Source organism: Musca vetustissima, unplaced genomic scaffold, assembly GCF_032173495.1.
Source record: "Musca vetustissima isolate MV318-11 ecotype Yass unplaced genomic scaffold, APGP_CSIRO_Mvet_v1 utg7864, whole genome shotgun sequence".
NCBI classification, from domain to species: Eukaryota; Metazoa; Arthropoda; class Insecta; order Diptera; family Muscidae; genus Musca; species Musca vetustissima.
The window spans coordinates 217,011-235,756 of record NW_026880792.1 but is presented as its reverse complement, the minus strand read 5'-3'; the positions used below and the strand labels follow the sequence as shown (position 1 = coordinate 235,756).

Below are 18,746 nucleotides of genomic sequence, written 5' to 3'. Positions count from 1 at the left end.
TTGCGGAAAAATGTATTCGTATTAATATTAGTCAAAGTTTATATATAGTCGAAATACAACGGTCCAGCCCCATTTTAAGTTCTGAAAGAATTTTACATTTTAATCTGAATATTTTCTCAATTTTTGGTGGATACCTATATATAAAATTATTCGGCCAAAATAATATCTTTAATAAAAAATAGAGAGGGGTTTGAGCCAATATCTTCTCATATTGACATATTTAAATGATTGGGCTTCATTTGTTTTAAAAATATTGTTAAGTGGTATTAATTCGGTTTGTAGATTTGTGTCCTTAATCATGATAGAATATATAACATAATATATTTTGTAAACTTTCCTTGAAAACCAATATTTGTATCAGAACTTAAACTGACTTAATTTTTTTCTAAATAAAGGACATATATAAGGATTTTCATTCCTTCTAGTAATTAATGTTCTTGGTCCAACATTTTGCAAACCGATATTATGAGCTGATTTGATTTATCAATATCTATAGGTATTGGATAATATAGATTAATATTCATCAAATGAAATTAATAAAAACATGATATCTTGGTATATTACCCATAAGGCCAAAATTAGTGTTTGAAAGATCTTGAATTTTGACATGATGTGACATTTTATTAATATATTGGTTCTTATATAACGGCACCGGACGATTTTTGAAATTTAAAAGGGCCAAATTCTAGTTTGAATTTGAATATTAGTGTTTTTAATTCTGTGGGTCTTTAATCCCAATCAACCCAGACAATTGCCCTACAATTTCCATTGTATTTTTCCATCTTCCTTCAATATTGAAATAGGTGATCTCATCTAGGTATCCACCACGAATAAATAAAAAAAAATACAAACATAAAATATTTTTTTTTGTTAAAACACAACATTTTGCAAATTAAAACAACATACACATATAGATAGTGAAAAATTGCAGATGAAATTAACACACGCACACATATAAATTAATAAAAATACGTTGCAATGAATAAACATAAAAAAGAATGCTAACAACAAAATAAAAATCAACAAAAAATAAATTTATAACTACAATTGTAACAATGATTAACAAATAGATATACACAGAGACGAATAAGTAATTAATTAGTTAATTATATTAAATTGATAATTACGTCGCATTTGGATCATATTCAGCCCATATCCGAACAAATTCATCTAAATGATGGGCACCCAATATACTGGAATCTCTTGTTAGATAATCGAAATTATCCATAATGACAGCAACGAATAAATTCAACATTAGAAATGAACAGAAGAATATAAACGATACAAAATAGGCATAGGCCAATGTCGAACCACAGGTTTCGTCACCCTTTTCGGCTTCTTCATCGCATGGCCTCCCCTTAAGGCACGCCAGCATAATGTTCGGCCACGCCTCGCCCGTTGCACATCTAAAATGACAATGTATTAGTATGATCTCATCGGGAAAATGTGTTTTTTAAAATGTTTAAAAAAATACATATGTTATTGATATATCAAAAGTATGTCTATGTGTTTTTTCTGGTTAATATATATAGAGAGAGTATATTAGTGTTAATAAAGGATATTATGTCAAAAGTTACAAAACTAATAAACTGAAAAAAGAAATTGTCAAATTTCACAAAATACTAGAGTAGTAGTAGTAAATTTTTTTTTGTAACAATGTATGTCAAATGTATGTTCAACTCTAATAAAATGGGATAAAAACGAGTATGTCTTGTTTGGTTTGTTGTTCAGAAAAATTGTTTGTTTTTTCTTTTGTGGGAAAATTGTGTTCAATTTGTTTTGTGTAATATATTTTGTCTAATTTTCCATTCCATTACATGGAGAAAATTAACAAAATTATGTTTGTTATTGTGTTAGTGTCTTCATTGATTTGTTATTTTTTCTCATTTATACTACACAATTTTTTATATTACTATATACTATAAATTGTTGGTTTGTTTGTAGTTTTTTGGGTATTATATATTTGTTATTAATGTTATTATTATTACTTTGTTATAGTTAAAATTGTTAAATATTTTCAAAACTCAAATTATCTACTTGAAAAATATTTAATTATATTTACACACTAACATTAATTAGTACTTGATTTTTGGTTTTTGTTAAAATTTTGAATTTTTTTTAGATTGGGAAGTGGTAAACTAGAAAACAAAGGGCCGTGGGAGGAATAAATTAAACAAAAATAAAATTTAATAGCCTAATTTTATTAAAAACCTAAGAAATGCATATTTTGTTTTCGTTATGATAATCTAATATTGCCAATTCTAATTTCTAAAAAAATATGCTAATGAAATTGCCAATTTGTGATAATTTTGTGTTCATAATTATGTTGCAGTAAAATATTTATTATTTTTTAATTTGATTATATTTAATATTTTTATTATTAACTTACCAAATATATATAAATTTCCTGACCGTCTTTGGTTAAAAAAACTTAAAGAAATATGCCGTAATGAAGTGGGTAGTGTGCAAGACTTCAAACTGGTGGCTCCCAGGTTTGAATCGGGGGAGGAAACATGATTTTAGAGCGCTTCTGAATATTTGTAAAAACTGGCTTACATCCCCCACTTGATGAAATGCATCTGAAGTCCATCGACTAATTAACATCCCCATCAAGATCAACATATGAGGATAACACTAATAGGAATGACAAGAGATAGCATCACCCATAGTAAAATAACAACACTAAATAAGCAAGGACCCCAACCACTGCATAAACTTGAAAGAGATGTTGATTCTAGGCAACGATAGATGGCAGTCTCACCACCTAGGGTAGGCTAGCAATCATCTACATAGCTAAAATAATAAGCAAAGCTAACCGAAGGAGATGCATTGTGCATAACACGAAAATAAATGGCAGAAGATGAAAATTACAATACGCCGATGAAAATTACAATATTAAATAAACAAGGACCCCAAGCTTTGCACAACATTGAAGTAGGGGTTGCTTTATGCAACGATAGATGGCAGTAAAAGGACCAAGCCGGAATAAAAAAAAACGAAACTAACCTATGTCAATGATTTGAGGAAGCTCTGTAGTCCCAAGATGTAACAGAAAATCAATCTTATAAAGGTTCCGCCTTATTTTCTGTATTTTCATGGAAAGAGGCGTATTTTCTATCCAATGTGAGTGCCGTCTTGTATTTAAAATTCTGAATATTTGTCCTTTACTACATATAGCTTAATTTTCCAATATAAATGTCTGTAATTTTGTATTTCATTTTCTCGCATGGTAAAAAAACGCCCCCGCATAAAGAGATACTCCCTGAACTTAGATTTTTGGAGTGTCCATCTCATTTTGGAGGGTATACGATCATTATGGAGGGTCTAAAAAAAGTTTTGTTTTAATAGTTGCCTGATAATATCAACCATTTGGAAGATAAAAAGGTTAACCGAGGTTTGCCATACTCTTTGAATTTTTACTATTTAAATGGATCAACGAAGTTGTATTAAATTTTGTGTAAAAAAATAAATTAAATGCGCAAGGGCATTTGAAATGAAGACTGTGGCGTTTGGCATGTCTACTGTTCCTAAATTGCTAAATTGCAAAAACAACGTCGCATGGACTTCGCGCAGAAGTTGTTGAACATCGTCAAAGACGATCCATATTACAGGGTCATAAAATGTATCAGAATTCGACAACTATATTTTTTTCAGTGATTCTGTCACTGTCGTGATTTAAGAGCAGATGGTGCTTTAAATAATCGTCCAACTACGAAAGCGAGACATTTGAAGAGACTGAAGAGGTTAGAAATATTGTAAGGCCAATGAATCATCGTTTCGCTCGTTCCTCGTAGTTTTCGGGTGTTAGAGTCATTCAGATCCATGGATCAATGGACTTACATCCATATAAAGTCCAGCTCACGCTAAAACTGAAATCAGCTGTTCGGCTCATGCCAAACAATTGTATCAAAATTCATATTACAGGGTTATCAAATGTATGGGTCAAAAAATGCAACATTTGTTTTTAAACTTTTTTTGTGATCCTGCCACATTCGTACATTAAAAGCCGATTATGATTTAAATAATCGTCCAACTGCGTTAGCGAGAAATTTAAAGAGACTGAAAAGTATAGAAATATTGTAAAGCCTATTAATCATCGTTTAGCTCGTCCCAAAAGGGTCGATTCCTCGTACTTCTATGGACATTCTATGGTCAATTCACAACGTCGTAGACACGTGTAATGGGTGTTTTCTTCAGCGATAAAGCATATTTCTCACTGGGAGGATATATTAATGTACAACATTGAGCATTTCTGAGAATCCTCAAGTAATTGAAGAGAGGCCATTACATCAACAAAACGTACCTGTTTGGTGCGCTGTGAATGGACCTTACTTCTTCGAAAACGACATGTCACCGATTATTTTTGCATGCTATTGAAGACTACCATTTAGATAATGTGTGGTTTCAACAAAACGGTGCCACAGGCCACACCACTAGAACGAATATAGATTTATTGTAACATGCATTTCCCGGTCGCGTAATTTCTCGTCGTGGTAATATCAACTGACCACCAAGATCATGCGACATTTTGGAATTCTTGGCTATGTGAAAGATCATGTTTATGCCCTCAATTGGAATATTACCTCAAAGTAATCAATGCTTGCAAAATTTCAACTTTATAATAAATCAGTAACAAAGTGCCAGTCGGTCTTGCCGACAGATACATTCATACATACCCACAGTCTATGGTTTGCGGAGTTCCTAGGAAGTACTCACAGGTTTTATTATACCTTTTATAAAAAAATTTAAGGTAGACCAACTCGGTTATTCAATTCGATTCAAATTAAAATTGTAAGTTTATAAAATATTGCGCATTGTAATATTAAATTTTAAGTTTATAAAATATTACGCGTCTCACCTGCGGACTTGATAAGGTTTGGTAAGTATAATAGATAGTGCAAAGTTTGGTTCACATCGAACATTTCATTGGCCTAATATTGGATTTGTGGAGGGGTACCAGAAGGGATGGGCCAATATGTCCCATCTTCAGACTTGAACTAGGCTTGGTAAAGATAATGGGTTTTGCTAAGGTGTTTGATATATATATATATAAATCCCGGTGAATGATTTATATATATATATATTGAAAATGTTAGTCATTTATTGGGGAAGTACCAGAATGGGTGGACCAATGGATCCCTCTTCGGATATGAACTAGACTGATAAGATAATAGGTTTTGCAAGATTTTTTTTACCAGAATGGGTGGACCAATGGATCTCTCTTCGGATATGAAATAGACTGATAAGATAATAGGTTTTGCAAGATTTTTTTTAATTTGACATTCCTTCCGGCTAATATTGCATTTATTAAGTTGGGGAAAAATAAATTCATTATTTTTTTGGGCAGATGGCTGTACTAATAGATTTTTCGTAAAGTGTCGATAAAACAATTCCAGATTTATACTCGTTGGAGGGGTAACATTTTGCACTAAAAAAATATTTAGTTGTTTTTTGCACGCCAATCGGCTAAAATTGTGAATGGTGTTTATGGTTCCGATACTGTAACAGCCAAATTGACCAGAAACGGCCAGAATTGGCCAATAGGAGAGATGTCGTGTTCCACCAGAACAACGGTAACCCACACACATCTACAGTGACTCGCCAGAAACTTCGGGAGCTTGGTTGGGAATTTTTAATGCATTCGACATACATTCTGGACTTAGCACCCAGCGATTATCAACTTTTTCTCAAATTGCAAAATTTCTTTAACGGTGAGAAATTGGTATCTAGGGAGGATTGTGAAAATCGTCTACTAGAGTTTTTAATTTTTTTTTTTTTTTTTAATTGAGAGCCGGACTTCTATGAGAGAGGCATTATGAAGTTACCATTAAAATGGTAACAAACCGGTGCATATTTGGACAAATTTGGACATTCCGAAGCATGTTAAAAAAGTCCATATAAATATAATGGATTTTTTCCCAACCTACTACACGATTCAATTCATTAGTTTATTGAAATGTTATTTCAAATAAAAATCAATGTACCTATGATGGAGGGTGTAACAAAATAGTCCATTTTTAATTCCACTTCATTATTTCATACAAAAATGTTTTAGATTTTTGGAGTAAATATTTATATATTTTTTGTTGTTGTTTTAAAAATTACCATCTACAAACAAAAATATTAATATATATATATTTATATATATATATGCATAAAATATTTTACTGCAACATATTTTAATTTCTCTACGTAATGGGGGTATAATTACAACAAAACTAAATTGATTTAACATAGAAATTAAAACTAAAAAAATTAAAATAATATGTAGCTTTTTTCACAACTATATATTAAACAAATTGTATGTGCAAATTCTTAGCGTTTTGTTTTGTTTTTAATTTGTTTTATTTTTTAATCAGAATATTTGTTTGAGAATAATAGTTATAATAATATTATAAACCATATTTAAAACACAAGTTGTAACTTATTGAACAATGCAAGCTTTATATCAACGAATAAACTCAACATAGTCTTCTGTTTCAAGAATGACAAATCAACTAGAAAAAAGATGAAACCATAACCATAATTATATGAATATGCGGCGAGTTATAAAGTGTGAGTTTTTCAGTGTTCTAGTTGTAGTTTTCATTTGTTGTAGAGTTTTTGTTTTCATATTTTTTTTTTCATTTTGAAAGAGCTAAAAATAATTAAAAATTTTTATTTTTGAAACATAAAGCTTAGACAAATAAAGAGAAAACAAAAATGATAAAAAATTATATATTAAAAAAATTGAATGAAAACTATTAACAAAGAACTAGTTTCCTTGTAAATATTTTTATTTTATTTTGAAAATTGAAAATGTTGAAAGTAAGAAAAACTGACATTTATGTAACGAAATTATTATCTATGTATATGTGAACCGTCTATAAAAACAGATAATTGATTTATTATTTTTTTCCACCTAATAAACCCTAATGACATGTAGGGAAATATAAGCCTAAGGCCTATATTTCATGATTATCTAGAGTCGAGTAAACAGCTAACTTTGTAAAAAGATTTACTTTCTAATTCTTTTTTTTTTGTTTCTATTATAGAGAGGATATAAGAAAAAATGAATATTCGTTTTATTCTGATTATTGAACATTTAACTATATCAAATTATTGTAATTTTCGATTTTTCGTTTTTGCATTTAATTGTCTTGTACTATTTTCCAAAGTAGATAATTTTAGAGTTTTTTGTTGTTAGGTTTTTTTGTATTCTTTTTTTTTTTTTTTTTTTTAGTTCATTGTTTGTTTGGTTAAGTTTAAAACAGCATTACATACCTGAATAGGAGCATAACACCTTGTACAAATGATTGGAAGTTGTTGTGCCTAGTTATCGTATTTTCCACTGTCCCTAGTTTGATATTTCCGAATACCTATTTGCGATACAATAACAACAGTACACACACAGCGACACACGCGTTACGAATGTCAAAATAAGTTTTAGTTTTTTTGTTTGGTTTTTTGTGAATTAAATGAGTTTTATAAAAATATGAAATTAAAAATAATAAATCTTCTTATATAGATATATAAATGTTTTGTAATAAAATAAAAAATTAATAAAAGTAAATATAAAGAACAAAAAAGTCTATATAATTATACCAATAAAATAAAAAAATATATAGAAATAAATATATCATTAGTTGTGGAGTGTTTCATGTAAATGATCAGAACGAAATTATAGAAAAGCGTTCTAAATTTAAAGTACAAAGAAGAACTTGTTTAACTACAAATAACAACTCGTTTAAATAAATAACATTTTATTTTTTTGTTATCTTTTGTTTCAGATAATCAAAAACAATTGCAAATATTACTAAACAAAATTCAACATATTTGGATATATTGGATATCTAAGGTCAAGGACATTTTTTCACGCTAAGGATATGTGAATGTGATAAATATTTTGGTAAGTTAAATTTATTGTAATTTTTTATTTTTATTTCTTAGAGTTAAATAAGTAATGTTGAATTGAAAATTTATCAAGTTCATCAAACTTTTGTTATAATTTCCATACAATAACTACGCAAATTTTACAGTGACATAAAATTTCGCTCATTGTCTGGGGGAGAAAATTTTCTTATGGGGATGAAAGCCATTGGAGAGTATATAAAGAACCAAGAAGGACAAATTAGACATTCGATTCGCAGAAAAAACTTAATATCATTGTTTTAGGATATTGCAGGTTAATTTTGAGATGACTTATCTTCGGTCAAATCGAATGAGGAATATATCCTTCTTCTGTTTACCTTACTAAAACCAGGATATAATTTATATAACACCAGTAAAGAAAGTTACAAAGTCGGACTGGGCCGACTATATGATACCCTTCACCATTTTGGGATGCTCATATGTACAATATCCTGTAGATAGAAAAGACATACCATCTTTAGAGGACCTCTGAAATGGAATTAAATGTGTGATCAACATAGATATTTGAACCTATTACAAGAATCCCGTACGCATACTATTCTGAAATCTATGAAAAATTCCTGGTCAATCGGGGAGACTTCGATTCGTTGGTGCACCATTTGTATAAAACCAAGCAAAATTATGAATGTATGTAACTCTGGACCTAATTGAGCTGCAGCACAGTGCGTTGTCCACAATTTCATTTCGTGTATATGGAACAGTCGTAGGCTCCACGATGAACCATTTAAATAAAATCAGACGCACGAAACTATATAGGAGCTATAACTAAATCCGTACCGATTTCAACGACACTTGTATGAAATTAGTCTCTAATAAATTCAGTACATTGCGTCTTAAGGGTACAATTTACATTAAATAATATATATGGGATCTATATCTAAATCTAAACCGATTTCCACGAAAATTAGCATAAAGCATTCTAGACTTAATTCAGTATAGGGACTTTGGTACACCATTTACATTAAGTAGGAGGAAAATGTATATGTGGAAACTATATGTAAACCTGAACCGATTTCATCGAAACTTGTCAGAGATTAATTTATATTAACCTCAGTACATTGTATAAAATAGTATGTTAATCGGACTAACTTTAGGTCATTAGTGCACAGTTTACATAAAATCGGAAGAAAATATATATAGGAGCTTTATATAAATCTGAACTGATTTTCAGACACAATTCAGTGCGATATGCTAAATTTCGTGCAATTCGAAAGATATATAGGGACTTTGGTACACCATTTATATTAAATCGGAGGAAAATATATATGGGAGCTATATCTAAACCGGAACTTATTTTCACGAAACTTAAAACACATCATTCTAGACTTTATTCTGTAAAGTCTCGGAAACGTCATGTTGTTACTTTTTGAGGGAATTTTATTTTTTTATTATCTGTACAAATAGCTGCGGCGCTCCGTGTTACTTAATCATTCAGAACGGTGTCGGTCTTGTAACAGCTGGTATCTTCCCTATCGATCTAGAGGCAGTTCACCACTTTGCATATACGAAAAAATTACGTTCTAGTTGATACCAAACATACGTTTTTCAGTTGAGAATGCTGTGTCGAAATGCACAATTGGTAGGAAACCAAAACTGGCCACATGGCCACAGAGATCATCCTCCGAAAAAAGTATGTTGATCTCGACACGACATCTTACAATATAAAGCGGGCATGGAAGCAGGTAATATCCTGATATGATTTGGGACCAAACCTTTGAGCTTGAAGACTAACTGCGGCGTGGATTTTTTTAAAATGTATTTTTTAATGACTGAGGCGGAGGATTGAAAAAATATTGTTTGAAGGTCTAACTGAAATGGGAATTTTTTAAAAATAAAGAGTTAGTAACGCCGCGAAATATTGGTCCTAGACCCAACTTTAAGTTTACCGATCGTCATATCTCGTATAGCTGAGTCGATCTAGACATATGTGTCCGTCCGTCTGTCCATTATAATTTGTAAACATGATACCGGCCACAGTTATGGACCAATCTTCACGAAATTTTGCATGTAGGATGGGCTCTGGCCAATGAAGACCACTATTGTTTTTGGAAAAGATCGGTTCATATCGGTTCGCTCCAGAGCCCGCAATTATGGCCACAAAATAAGCTGGCCTGCTTTGATAAAGATCGGTCAAAATTTAGCGGGTCAAATATACCCTAACTTTTGTGTGGAAAATGACAAAAATTGTATTCTATAGCGTATATATTTTACCCTGAAGGAAATAGACCCGAGAAATTGATAGTATATCCAAGAGGAGTGGGTGACCTTTAAATTGATACCAATTATATTGTCGTATGTACTAAGATGTGGGAGTTACACGTAAATATTTACAGGTGCTTACTTATTCAGATATTATTTAGTAACCCATTACCACACTGGAGGTCGCAAATATAGCGCTGATCGCTTTGAAATTTTCCATGAGGATCCAGGTATCGTCAAGGACAACGCCTATAATTTTCAGTGATGATCAGATAATAATATTGGTATAAAGTGGACCGAAAACTTAATTTGTTTTGTTTTTTTCGAGTCGATCTATAGGCCAGAAGCCGAACATCAAGTAATTAGAAGGGCTGAATATTAGTAATATTTGTTGATCTCTAGTCGGTCAAGAGCGTGCAAATATCGCGAAATATTGTCCAAGCTCTGAATATAGAACCACACAGAGTTACTTTTTCGTGGAAGTTGTGTAGTATCATATGGTCGACCCCGTCCGACTATACTGCTCCGCTCACTGGTTTTTAATAGTTTTGAAAGACTAGCGGATGTAATATTTTTGAAATGCTATCGAATATTTTTTAAATAAAAAAGATAATCGGTTTGAGGTTCTACAATAGGCGTGGATTTTCTAGAATACATTTGTTGTATTTTAGAAGAAAAAAATAGGCATGGTAAATTTCTAAAGGTCTGTCAAATATGTTTTTTTTTAATAAATTTCTAAAGGTATATCAAAGGTGTTGTTTTCAATAAATGCCTAAAGGTCTAACAGATGCGTGAATAGTCTTCTAACTGAAGAATGGATGTTTAAAAAATATTTTTGAAGGTCTAACTGAAGAGTGGATGATTTAAAAATATTTTTTGAAGGTCTTACTGAAGAGTGGATGTTTTAGCCGTATAAGCCCGATAGACGACGTTGTAATAACAATATTAGATGAGTAAATGACTTTTCTATTACTACTCATATTTGGATAGCGGTGGTGTTTGCGAAATAGCTGATTTAAGTATGGAAAATATTAAAAATAATATCATTATATATTTTATTTTTTATATTACACAAAAACAAAAAAATACATTCACATTTAAACATTCTCTTAGCAAAAATGTCCTTGTTTTTGTGTTATTTTTTATAATTACTTCTAATCTAATATTAACGTTGGGGTGTTAACAATTGGATAGGGGGGAAATTACTCAATTTGTGATATTCTCATGTAATTTTTGTTTTGAAAATTTGGAGGAGGTTTTGGAATCAATACTTTAATCCAACATCAATAAAAACGTAACTGTTTTGTTTACATGTACACTTTTTCTAATTTTTTTATTGCATTTTTGCTGCACAAATAATTAAACAATAAACTAATTTCTTAACTTTTATGCACATAAATGAATGAAAGAAAGAACGAACGAATGAATGAAAATACAAATAAAACAAACCAACGAAACTGAAAAACGAAGCATTCAAAGAAAATTATAAAAATAAACAACAACACTCTGAATATTTAACAAATATATTATTATTATTTAAAGAAATACTTCATAGGTATTTTTAATATTTATTTTTCAATTCAATATCAAATCACTAACTACTTTTCAAAAGGAACCCTCAATAATTAAAAATTATCGATAAATTTATTATTAGTAGCATTTTAATTGGTTAATTATATAATTATTATTGTATATAGAAATCGTTTATATAGAGATCATCAACAAAATCTAAGGTAACGTTATATTGATTTTTTTAAGTTGGTAATTATACATTTTGTTGTATATGTATATATATAGTATATAGATTATAGTATGTTGTATAGTATACAAATTGATCAAATTTGATTCATTGTTGTTGTACGAGTAGTGGTGATATTTGGTGGGTGGAGTGGTTGGTTGGTAGTTTGTTTGTTTGGTTGGTGGCAATTGTGTGTATTTGCATTTTGGCAATTCGTAATTCAACGTTTGTATGTTTGTTGTACTAAAAACTTTGTATGGTTGGTTATGTGACTACATAAACAAAACAAAAAAAGAACAACATTAACTAAAATTTTGTTTCTTTGGTTTTGGGGGGAATGTAGTTTTTTTCATATTAGTTTTGGTTTTTTTCTGAATACGAAATATACTTTTTAAAAAAATAATTACTTTGTTTTGCAAATACTTGTTCAAAATCAACAATGGTTTTTACCGAAAAAGCAGCATGATCCCTCCGGAGAACGATTGAAAATTATTGTGCCGGTTTAGCTCAGATCTCGGATCGTATTTTATATTGCCGAAAACCTTTAGAAATTTGTAACAGTTGTTTTTTCGGTTTTGGTTTTCGTATTACGATTTCATTTCGTTGAAGGGATTTTTTTTACGTTTTCGTATATATAGCGTTTTGATTGTGTTAAGGTTTGATTTTTCATATATAAATAATAAATATATATGTTTCGTTATTAATATATTTGTTTGGTTGGTTTTGTATTATTTTTTTATAGAGAGGAAGAAAATAAGAAATTACTAATAATTTTTATAATCAAATATACTGGTTAATATATATAAAATTCCTATACAATATGTTTCTTTATAAATGAATAACGAGGGAAGATTTGTGAAATATAGATCAAATTATTTATTTAAATATAAAGAAATATTAATTCCAAAATGTTTATATACATTTAAAAAAAGTGCACCAAGAGGATATTGTTGTTCGTCAAATAATCTTTCAAATTTAAATGTAAAAATCACTAAGTTCCGGAATCCTTGAAATGTGTTTAGTTTCTAGAGGACTTTATCTTGGCCCCTCTTTCATCTCAATTATGGCCGCGAGTTCATCCATGAGAACTATGAAAAAGAAACCTAAACCCCCGAATGTTGACGATCCCTGCAAACGTATAAAGGACCACGATCTGCGAATCTGAACATGGAATGGGCGCACGTTGTACAAAACATGCGCATTTTTAGCCTTGGTGGATGTACTCAGAAGTACAAAGCCGATATTATTGCCTTACAGGAAATGCGATGGAAATGGACAGGCGTAAGTAAATAAGACGATTGCACAGTGTATTATAGCTGCTATGAAAATAGACATGAATTGGCTGTGGATTTATAGTTAACAAGAGAATAAAAGACCACGTCTTCATGGGCGAAAGCCCATGCTCCGAAGGCTATAAACAGCATATGACCGCTGATTTTAATGCAAAAAACGGAAGAGAGTATTCAGCCTCCATGAAGAAACACCAGACAACGGCATGAGATTGATTGACTTCGCGGCAGCAAAAAACATAGTAGTTAGCAGCACCAGATTCAAGCATCTCGATATACAAAACGCCACTTGGATTTCTCCCGTTCAAGCAACAAGAAATTAAAATGATCATGTTGTGATAGGCTGAAGGCATTCATCTAGTGTTTTAGACGTTCGATCGATCCGAGAAGCGATTCGGACCATTACCTTGTACCAGCCAAGGTTCGCACCCGTCTTAATGATAAATAAATAAAAAAGCTCCCAAAAAAGACATCGGCACATTCTACTATAAAGCCGCATCAAAGAGCTTATGTCTGCGTTCGGCATTCCTACAAAATATGTTGTATGGATCTGAAGCATGGGTACTTGCGCAAACAGATGAGGCAGCTCTTGGAGTTTGAAATATAATTTCTAGTATTGGTCGATCTGCGTTAACGGTAAATATCGCCGTCGAATGAACCGTGAGTTGTACCATCTATACTCGGACATCGACATAGTCAGTAGTATCGAGCTGCAGCGACTGCGTTGTCTAGGTCATGTTGTGAGAATGGATGAGGATGCCCCAGGCATATAAAAGCGAGCCAACAGATGGTTCACGCAGAAGGGGAAGATGGAAAGTGGAAGACAACATTTCGAAACACAGTCTATCAAACTGGAAGAGATCGGACCGATCGGCTTATGGAACAAATGTTCTATTTCAAATAGGTAATAAGAAATAAATACGTTGTCAAAATTTGTTTTCGCCACAAAATGCACAACAACAATATTGAAGTGGTAAAGTGTTCGACAATTGTTTCGAACGCTCGAAGAAGAAGGGTATGCGAAGTCATGAGCGAGTATACCTTGAAAAATAATAAAACTTTTTGATAATATATTATAAAATTGTTATTATTAGGCCAGAAATAAATTTATGTAGAATTTTGTATGAAAAGAGGTCAATGTTTCGATTTATCCGAATAATGTAAAGTTTAAGCGATTTAAATATTTTGTAATTTATGTCAGACTAAATACCTCATTTTTTAATTATTCTATAAAAATAATGCTCCCTCAATAATTGTACGTTTATAAATTGGTGCACTTTTGTAAATCGAAATAAATTCCATTCCCTTGTTATTCGTTCATTTTCTATTCATCTAAATATGTGAAGAAAAAAATATTGATTTTCCTAGCGAATAATAAATATTTTATAACTATATCTAATTTAAAATAATTAGATCCCTAAATGTTAAATAAACTATTATTTTTAACTGCTATTCAAAATAAATTTTTGATCAAATTGTGACTATAACCTCATAAAACTGTTTTTTGTAACAAAGAAGGTTCCCTAAATGTTCACTATAAATTGGGTGCTAAGGCCCAATTAGCCAAATATATATTTAAAATTATAAAGATATATTATTAAATCAAAGAAATATGAAATAATTAAGCATAAGTAATTATTGAAATAAAAATAAAAGACTTCTTATAAATATGGAAATATATTTTTTTGTTTTAATCAATAGTTAATCAAACGGATTTCCATATTTATAATAAAAAATATACATTTAATAAAAAATAATATATGGAAACAAATAATTTTTTTTAATATATATAATATTTATAAAGTATAAAACAAAAATATTTATTATTAATTAATAATAGTAATAACAAACAATTGAAACGACAACTTACCTGCATACCAATAATGGCATAGATAAAAAATAACATGGCTATCAACAGACAGACATATGGAAGTGCTTTGAATGATTGTACAAATGTCCACAGGAGAATACGTATCGTGTATCCTTGACGAAGCAATTTGATAAGACGCGCCGCACGAAATAAACGCAGGAAGCCAACGTTGATTGAGTTCGACTGTAAAATATTTTTGGTCATATACGCACAACGATAGCGTTTACATACGACAGATGTAACACACAGGATTATATATAGAATATATATGTATGTAATAGAAAATGTAGATTGAAGAAGAAAAAAAGGAAAAGGAAACAACAAGAATTCGAAATAATTAGCCGGATTTTTTACTGGTATTGGTAATGTGTTGTGTATGTTCTTTTTTTTGTAATGTGTTAAAAAGTTAAAATTTTTGTTATTTGTTTTACGTTTTTCTTTGGGTGGGGCAGAAGGGGGATTTTTTTTTTAATACTCATAAAGTAAACAAAAATTTACTGTTAGTTATATTTTGGTAAAGAATAGTTTTTTGGTTTTTTGTTAAGAGAATATAAAAAAAATTATATATAAATTTAGAATCGATTCAGCAGTTCATTATTACACTAGTTTTATTTTCGACTAATTAAGGCATAACACAAAAATAAAAAATAATTTAGATAGAAATAGTTCGAACAAGATATACAAGTTTTGTTTTTGTTGTCAATTGTTATTTTTTGGTGAACAAAATGAGAAAAAGACATTAATTGTTTAAAATAAAAACAAAAACCAAATGTAAAGCAAAATAATAAAAAATATTTAAAGCAAATCAAATAATTTTTAACTGTGATTTTGAAACGAAACATAGAATTGTAACCAATGAAAACATATTTTTACAAGACACCAATTAGTAAAATTATTTTCTTTTTTACAAGAAATTAATAGAAAATAATGATAATAAATTAATTTGAGAGTAATAATATTACAAAAAATCTTAAATACATATGGTTAAATTTTAAAGTCAACAGGGAATATTTTGTGTGTTGAAAACTCCTTAATTTTTTAGAAACCTATAATAAGAAAAATATATATATGGAAGGTTGCAGACAGTTGTCGTTGGAAATGGTATAAATTTGTTAAGATATACGTTATAATTTTGACATTTAACAAATTTTGAAAATTTAACAAAAATCTATTAGAGATCAAATTGTACTCATAGTACATATTTTGATGATCTTAGTAGGCCATTTAAAAATCTTCTTTGTATGGGAAATGTGTATGATATTTTAAGGATAATAATTGAATCCATATTGAAGTTTGGGTTTTTATGTTAATGTAGAACTGCGGAACATTAAATGTGAATAAGGAGTTCTATGTATATAAGGAAGGAATTCTGAAAGCCTCCCAGGAAGTCTAATATCTAAAAATAAAATTTTGAATGCCTTGTAATAGAAGAAGATTTTTTTTATAGGAAAGAAAATCCGAGACTATCTATCCATAGAAGACATCTGATGTTCCACGTTTATCAAGGGCCTGCAAAGACGCCTATCTACAGAAAATATTTGAAAGGGGTTCTATATTTCTAGGGGAAAATCTTCTATATGAAAAATACCACTTTAATCAATCAAGAAAACTCCTGCAAGGTGTTATTTATAGATGTCCCTTATTCACAAGGGTCTTTTCGGATATTCGGACTGTATGAAGGACTTTTATTTATTTCTACAGAAAATATTTAAAAACGGTTTCATATATTTAGGAAAGGAATACGGAAACCCTTCCAGAAGATCAACTGAGAGTCTTCTACCAGAGAAGAACTGTCTGAAAATCCTCTCTCTATAAAATTTCTCTTCAGATTATTATAGGGAATAACTGGATTTTTTTCGGTATGTAGGAAGGACATTTATTTATTGTGTGAAAGCAATTTATTTAGAGAAAGGGCCGCCTGCAAATCTTCTCGCTATAAAACATCTCTTCAGATTAATTTTAGGGAATAACTCCCTGTTTTTTTTTCATTCTGTAGGAAGGATATCTACTTAAAGAAGTCGTGTTAAATTGGTTATATTATTGACGATCTTGGTATGCTATACTGCACAATACTTTCTGAGGCTTTTTATCTATATTTTTATCTCTTAAAAGTCTCCAAATCGATCTATTTATTGAAGACCTCTCATGTTTCTATTTCATAAAAGGGCCTTAATGAAGTTCGAAAATATGTGAAAAAAGTTTCATGAATTTAGGGAAGGAATACTGAAAAGCTTACAGAATAACCCATTAGAGTATTCATTCAGAAAAGGACCTCCTGAAAATCTCCTCGATATAAAACATCTCTTCAGGATATTATGTGGTTACCTTTCCATCTATAAAATACCTCTAAAAGGAGTGCAAATCGCTCTATACCATGTTTCTATTTCATAAAAGGGACTTACGGGAGTTTTTTTTTAATTTTAACAGATCTCGTGAAGATTTTTTGTCTACAGAAAACTGATATGAAGTTTTATATAGAAGAAAATTGAGGATAGAAGACAAATCGAATAGTCTTATATGATCTTGGTATGATACATCAGCAGTTGATCGCCTTAAATATGCATACGGAAGATCTCCTCTTTGTAGCAGACTTCATGAAGACCTTCTATTTATAGAAAACCTGTAAAGCGGTTTTATATACGAAAACATATGGAAGGTATTCCCTTAGTCGTATTTTCCAACGGAAAAACTTTGAAAGTACCAGACGCATTTCCAACCGATAATTAGTCATTTCGGATTTAACGATCATAAAATTACCTTTGTCAGAATGTTTTTACTTAGCCACCATAGAGAGGTCCGTTCCCATAGTAAGTATTACGAACCGATGTGGCTATAATTAGGCATTTCGAATTTTGGATTCGGAATGTCTGCAATAGATAGGAAATATATGGGAGGTTCCGTGGAATAAGTTAATATTTTTCTGAGATTTATCGCTTATTGGTTACTTCGTTTATAGAAATCCTATAGCAGATCTTCTTTCTTCTATAATTACAATATTCAAAGGTGAGGATGTGTAAATATATAGGAAATCCATTAAGGCATCTCTCTGATATGATCTGAACAAAATCTATTTTGTATTTTTGTTGTTTTTTTTTTCTCATTTGAGGCCTATGCAATTTCTTTTAAATATCGAAACTTTCCATAAACTGTTGACTTTAAAGTTCCACCATTTTTATTTGAAAATAGGGAACTATCGGGATATTTTTACAAAGGAAATAATGTTCATCAAGATATATACTAGATGCTGAATTGGGATAGGAATATTGTGATGGGATATTATTGAAGTATATATAAATATTTTGTTAAGAAAAAATTTTCATAAAGAAGTTTTCTTCGCTTGGGAAAATTTACAATAAGGAGGGAATTTGGTGGGCTATTCTCTCTTTAATATTACTTAAATCATTTGCAAAAAATTAGAGGGAAAGAGAGGAGTAGAAAGTATAGCGCATAGAAAGAGTGATAGAGTATTTTTGGGTTAGTTTTACACAGGATCAAAAGAGCAAGAGTAGAGTAGAGAAAGAGGTATTTAAAATAATAATAAGAAATAATAATACTGACAGATTTTAATTTCAAGAATCGAAAGAAAATATAGATCCAATGCAAGAGATTTCGGAACTAATATTTATTATTACAACTTAAAGATAATTAATTTAAAAAATATACTGAAAATAATATTTATGTTAAATGGAGAATTTTGTTAACTTATTTTTATGCCAATTTTAGATTGAGATAGATGCTA

At 30.2% G+C, this 18,746-nt stretch overlaps 1 protein-coding gene across 1 annotated transcript in view; it reads right to left on the bottom strand.

The window, feature by feature from the left end:
- Positions 1–18,746, bottom strand: part of LOC133326658 (voltage-dependent calcium channel type A subunit alpha-1) — a 186,202-nt gene that overhangs the window by 46,230 nt on the left and 121,226 nt on the right. The window contains exons 20-22 of the mRNA XM_061535282.1: positions 15,008–15,190; positions 7,264–7,358; positions 1,128–1,406 (exon numbers count right to left, since the gene is read on the bottom strand). Coding sequence (XP_061391266.1) covers positions 1,128–1,406; positions 7,264–7,358; positions 15,008–15,190 — 557 coding nt within the window. The remainder of the gene's footprint in view (positions 1–1,127; positions 1,407–7,263; positions 7,359–15,007; positions 15,191–18,746) is intronic.